General features: G+C 66.2%; 1 protein-coding gene across 1 annotated transcript in view; it reads right to left on the bottom strand.

Moving 5' to 3' along the window:
• Window positions 1-4,462: 4,462 nt before the first annotated feature.
• Window positions 4,463-5,000, bottom strand: part of LOC132591310 (basic salivary proline-rich protein 4-like) — an 891-nt gene continuing 353 nt past the window's right edge. Inside the window, exon 1 of the mRNA XM_060269393.1 lies at window positions 4,463-5,000. This exon is cut by the window's right edge and continues 353 nt beyond it. Within this exon, the coding sequence (XP_060125376.1) occupies window positions 4,463-5,000 (538 nt within the window).

Genomic DNA, 5,000 nt, shown 5'->3' with positions numbered 1-5,000 from the left:
TTGGGAAAGATGGAAGGCACAAGGAGAAGGGGACGACAGAGGACCAGATAAGGTTGGAAGGTGTTCTCGTGGCTACCAACAGGAGTCTGACCAAACTGCGGGAGGCAGTGGAAGACAGGAGTGCATGGCGAAGAGTCGGACACGACTAAACGACAACAATCTTGTCAAATGGTTACTGTCTTGCTGTCTGTCTCTCTGTATCCCCGTGTCTGTGTCTACCCCGTACGCAAGGGAAGCCATGCCGTGTGCTCCACCCCCCCCCGAAAAGGCACACCAAGTGTTTTCTCCCTTAATGCCCCTGCGGGTCGACCGGGCGTTTCATTCAAATGGGCCACTCACTGCACTCTAACCGAGAGTTGTGAAGGGACGGCGCCCCTAGTGGCGGCTGAGCTGGTACCGGGGAGCCTCAGCCCCTCCGGCGGGTAGACCGGGAAGAAATGCTTTCTCCGGGTAGACCGGACGTCCCAGACTCTCCGACGAGTAGACCGGGAGGCCTTGCTTTCGGGGAGGTAGACCGGGAAGCCCCAGATTCTCCGGCGAGTAGACCGCGGCAACCGGCGGGTAGACCGGGAAGACTTGCTTTCTCCGGGTAGACCAGACGTCCCAGCCTCTCCGGCGAGTAGCCCGGGAAAACCGGCGCGGAAGGGCGGGTAGACCGGGAGGCCTTGCTTTGGGAGAGGTAGACCGGGAAGCCCCAGACTCTCCGGCGAGTAGACCGGTGCAACCGGCGGGTAGACCGGGAAGACTTGCTTTCTCCGGGTAGACCGGACGCCCCAGCCTCTCCGGCGAGTAGACCGGGGCAACCGACGCGGAAGGGCGGGTAGACCGGGAGGCTTTGCTTTCGGGGAGGTAGACCGGGAAGCCCCAGCCTCTCCGGCGGGTAGACCGGGGCAAGCGGCGCCCTTGCGAGTCGACCGGGAAGACTTGCTTTCTCTCAGGTAGACCGGGACGTCCCAGGCTCTCCGGCGAGTAGACCGGGAGGCCTTGCTTTCGGGGAGGTAGACCGGGAAGCCCCAGACTCTCCGGCGAGTAGACCGGGGCAACCGGCGGGTAGACCGGGAAGACTTGCTTTCTCCGGGTAGACCGGACGTCCCAGCCTCTCCGGCGGGTAGACCGGGGCAACCGGCGCCCTTGCGAGTCGACCGGGAAGACTTGCTTTCTCTCAGGTAGACCGGGAAGCCCCAGACTCTCCGGCGAGTAGACCGGGGCAACCGGCGGGTAGACCGGGAAGACTTGCTTTCTCCGGGTAGACCGGACGCCCCAGCCTCTCCGGCGAGTAGACCGGGGCAACCGACGCGGAAGGGCGGGTAGACCGGGAGGCTTTGCATTCGGGGAAGTAGACCGGGAAGCCCCAGCCTCTCCGGCGGGTAGACCGGGGCAACCGGCGCCCTTGCGAGTCGACCGGGAAGACTTGCTTTCTCTCAGGTAGACCGGGACGTCCCAGGCTCTCCGGCGAGTAGACCGGGAGGCCTTGCTTTCGGGGAGGTAGACCGGGAAGCCCCAGACTCTCCGGCGAGTAGACCGGGGCAACCGGCGGGTAAACCGGGAAGACTTGCTTTCTCCGGGTAGACCGGACGTCCCAGCCTCTCCGGCGGGTAGACCGGGGCAACCGGCGCCCTTGCGAGTCGACCGGGAAGACTTGCTTTCTCTCAGGTAGACCGGGAAGCCCCAGACTCTCCGGCGAGTAGACCGGGGCAACCGGCGGGTAGACCGGGAAGACTTGCTTTCTCCGGGTAGACCGGACGCCCCAGCCTCTCCGGCGAGTAGACCGGGACAACCGACGCGGAAGGGCGGGTAGACCGGGAGGCTTTGCTTTCGGGGAAGTAGACCGGGAAGCCCCAGCCTCTCCGGCGGGTAGACCGGGGCAACCGGCGCCCTTGCGACTCGACCGGGAAGACTTGCTTTCTCTCAGGTAGACCGGGACGTCCCAGGCTCTCCGGCGAGTAGACCGGGGCAACCGGCGGGTAGACCGGGAAGACTTGCTTTCTCCGGGTAGACCGGACGCCCCAGCCTCTCCGGCGAGTAGACCGGGGCAACCGACGTGGAAGGGCGGGTAGACCGGGAGGCTTTGCTTTCGGGGAAGTAGACCGGGAAGCCCCAGCCTCTCCGGCGGGTAGACCGGGGCAAGCGGCGCCCTTGCGAGTCGACCGGGAAGACTTGCTTTCTCTCAGGTAGACCGGGACGTCCCAGGCTCTCCGGCGAGTAGACCGGGAGGCCTTGCTTTCTCTCAGGTAGACCGGGAAGCCCCAGACTCTCCGGCGAGTAGACCGGGGCAACCGGCGGGCAGACCGGGAAGACTTGCTTTCTCCGGGTAGACCGGACGCCCCAGCCTCTCCGGCGAGTAGACCGGGACAACCGACGCGGAAGGGCGGGTAGACCGGGAGGCTTTGCATTCGGGGAAGTAGACCGGGAAGCCCCAGCCTCTCCGGCGGGTAGACCGGGGCAACCGGCGCCCTTGCGAGTCGACCGGGAAGACTTGCTTTCTCTCAGGTAGACCGGGACGTCCCAGGCTCTCCGGCGAGTAGACCGGGAGGCCTTGCTTTCGGGGAGGTAGACCGGGAAGCCCCAGACTCTCCGGCGAGTAGACCGCGGCAACCGGCGGGTAGACCGGGAAGACTTGCTTTCTCCGGGTAGACCAGACGTCCCAGCCTCTCCGGCGAGTAGCCCGGGAAAACCGGCGCGGAAGGGCGGGTAGACCGGGAGGCCTTGCTTTCGGAGAGGTAGACCGGGAAGCCCCAGACTCTCCGGCGAGTAGACCGGGGCAACCGGCGGGTAGACCGGGAAGACTTGCTTTCTCCGGGTAGACCGGACGCCCCAGCCTCTCCGGCGAGTAGACCGGGGCAACCGACGTGGAAGGGCGGGTAGACCGGGAGGCTTTGCTTTCGGGGAAGTAGACCGGGAAGCCCCAGCCTCTCCGGCGGGTAGACCGGGGCAAGCGGCGCCCTTGCGAGTCGACCGGGAAGACTTGCTTTCTCTCAGGTAGACCGGGACGTCCCAGGCTCTCCGGCGAGTAGACCGGGAGGCCTTGCTTTCTCTCAGGTAGACCGGGAAGCCCCAGACTCTCCGGCGAGTAGACCGGGGCAACCGGCGGGTAGACCGGGAAGACTTGCTTTCTCCGGGTAGACCGGACGCCCCAGCCTCTCCGGCGAGTAGACCGGGGCAACCGACGTGGAAGGGCGGGTAGACCGGGAGGCTTTGCTTTCGGGGAAGTAGACCGGGAAGCCCCAGCCTCTCCGGCGGGTAGACCGGGGCAAGCGGCGCCCTTGCGAGTCGACCGGGAAGACTTGCTTTCTCTCAGGTAGACCGGGACGTCCCAGGCTCTCCGGCGAGTAGACCGGGAGGCCTTGCTTTCTCTCAGGTAGACCGGGAAGCCCCAGACTCTCCGGCGAGTAGACCGGGGCAACCGGCGGGCAGACCGGGAAGACTTGCTTTCTCCGGGTAGACCGGACGCCCCAGCCTCTCCGGCGAGTAGACCGGGACAACCGACGCGGAAGGGCGGGTAGACCGGGAGGCTTTGCTTTCCGGGAAGTAGACCGGGAAGCCCCAGCCTCTCCGGCGGGTAGACCGGGGCAAGCGGCGCCCTTGCGAGTCGACCGGGAAGACTTGCTTTCTCTCAGGTAGACCGGGACGTCCCAGGCTCTCCGGCGAGTAGACCGGGAGGCCTTGCTTTCGGGGAGGTAGACCGGGAAGCCCCAGACTCTCCGGCGGGTAGACCGGGAAGACTTGCTTTCTCCCGGTAGACCGGACGTCCCAGCCTCTCCGACGAGTAGACCGGGGAAACCGGCGCGGAAGGGCGGGTAGACCGGGCGGCTTTGCTTTCGGGGAAGTAGACCGGGAAGCCCCAGACTCTCCGGCGAGCAGACCGGAGTGGAACCAAGGGCCCGTCGACCGGGCAACGCTGCCAGCTTCCGCCTGGTAGACCGGGAGGCCGTGCTTTCGGGGAGGTAGACCGGGAAGCCCCAGGCTCTCCGGCGAGTAGACCGGGGCAACCGGCGGGTAGACCGGGAAGACTTGCTTTCTCCGGGTAGACCGGAAGCGCCAGCCTCTCCGGCGAGTAGACCGGGACGTCCCAGCCTGGGCAATGCTTCCAGTCCCACCGGACCGCTCCTTCTGTCGCTGGCTGGCCGGCCGGCCGTCCCTACTTCCGGCCGTCCCTTCTTCCTTTTGGTTGTTTGTGTGTGTGTTTGGGTGGGGGGGCAGGTAGACCGGCAGAACGGGGGCCTGATGGTGCAGAGAGCCGCCGTCTCCTGACTCATCTATGGGTAGACCGGGCTACCCGTCGTCCCTTCTACCCAAGAAAGGGAGCGAGCGAGCGAGCGGTTTCTGCTTTCCTCTTTTTCTTTTGCAACAACTCAAGTTGTTACCGAGCAGCAGCGCCCCTAGTGGCGGTCAAGCTGGTACCGCAGGAGGCTAGGGCTCAAACCTCCATCGACTAAGCGGAAGGTGTGGGTCCTATAGGTTTCTACGGGTAGACCGGCACGGCAGGGGAGCCGCGGACGCCACCTATCGGAGTGAATTCGCAGCAGCCCCAAGGAGGGGCTTCCGAGGCGGCGCCGTCTTGTCGGAGCGGCGGCGCCGGCGGCTCAGCCACCGGCCCGTGATGCCGGGTCGGGACGGCAGGCGCCTGCAGATTATTGGCGACAGGGTTTTCAGGACCCTCTGGAGAACCGCAGAAGACGACCCAACCGCGCTCCCCGGTCAGTGTGGACCCACTGCGGCAGGGCAGGCGCGCTGCGTCGTACGCTTCGGGTTCCCTAAGAGAAGCGGTGAGCAGCCTCGTCCGATCCCGCCGGCCTTCGGGTCTCTGCCGGGAGAGGAGCAAGCGAGGTGGGCGAGCGGCTGGCGGCGGGCTGCGACCCCGGCTCCGGGACCCGAGAACCCTCGAGCGGCCCCTGTGCTCCCGTGGCCGCGGCAGCGTTTTCCAGAGACTCGCGGGAGTGAGGGTGGGGACTTCCCCGCGGTGGGGCGGACCCCGCGTTCGGTGAAACGCCACGTCCGGG

Source organism: Zootoca vivipara, chromosome 17 (assembly GCF_963506605.1).
Source record: "Zootoca vivipara chromosome 17, rZooViv1.1, whole genome shotgun sequence".
Taxonomy (NCBI): Eukaryota; Metazoa; Chordata; class Lepidosauria; order Squamata; family Lacertidae; genus Zootoca; species Zootoca vivipara.
The sequence above is the reverse complement of the archived record's forward strand: the minus strand, read 5'-3'. Positions and strand labels throughout refer to the sequence as shown.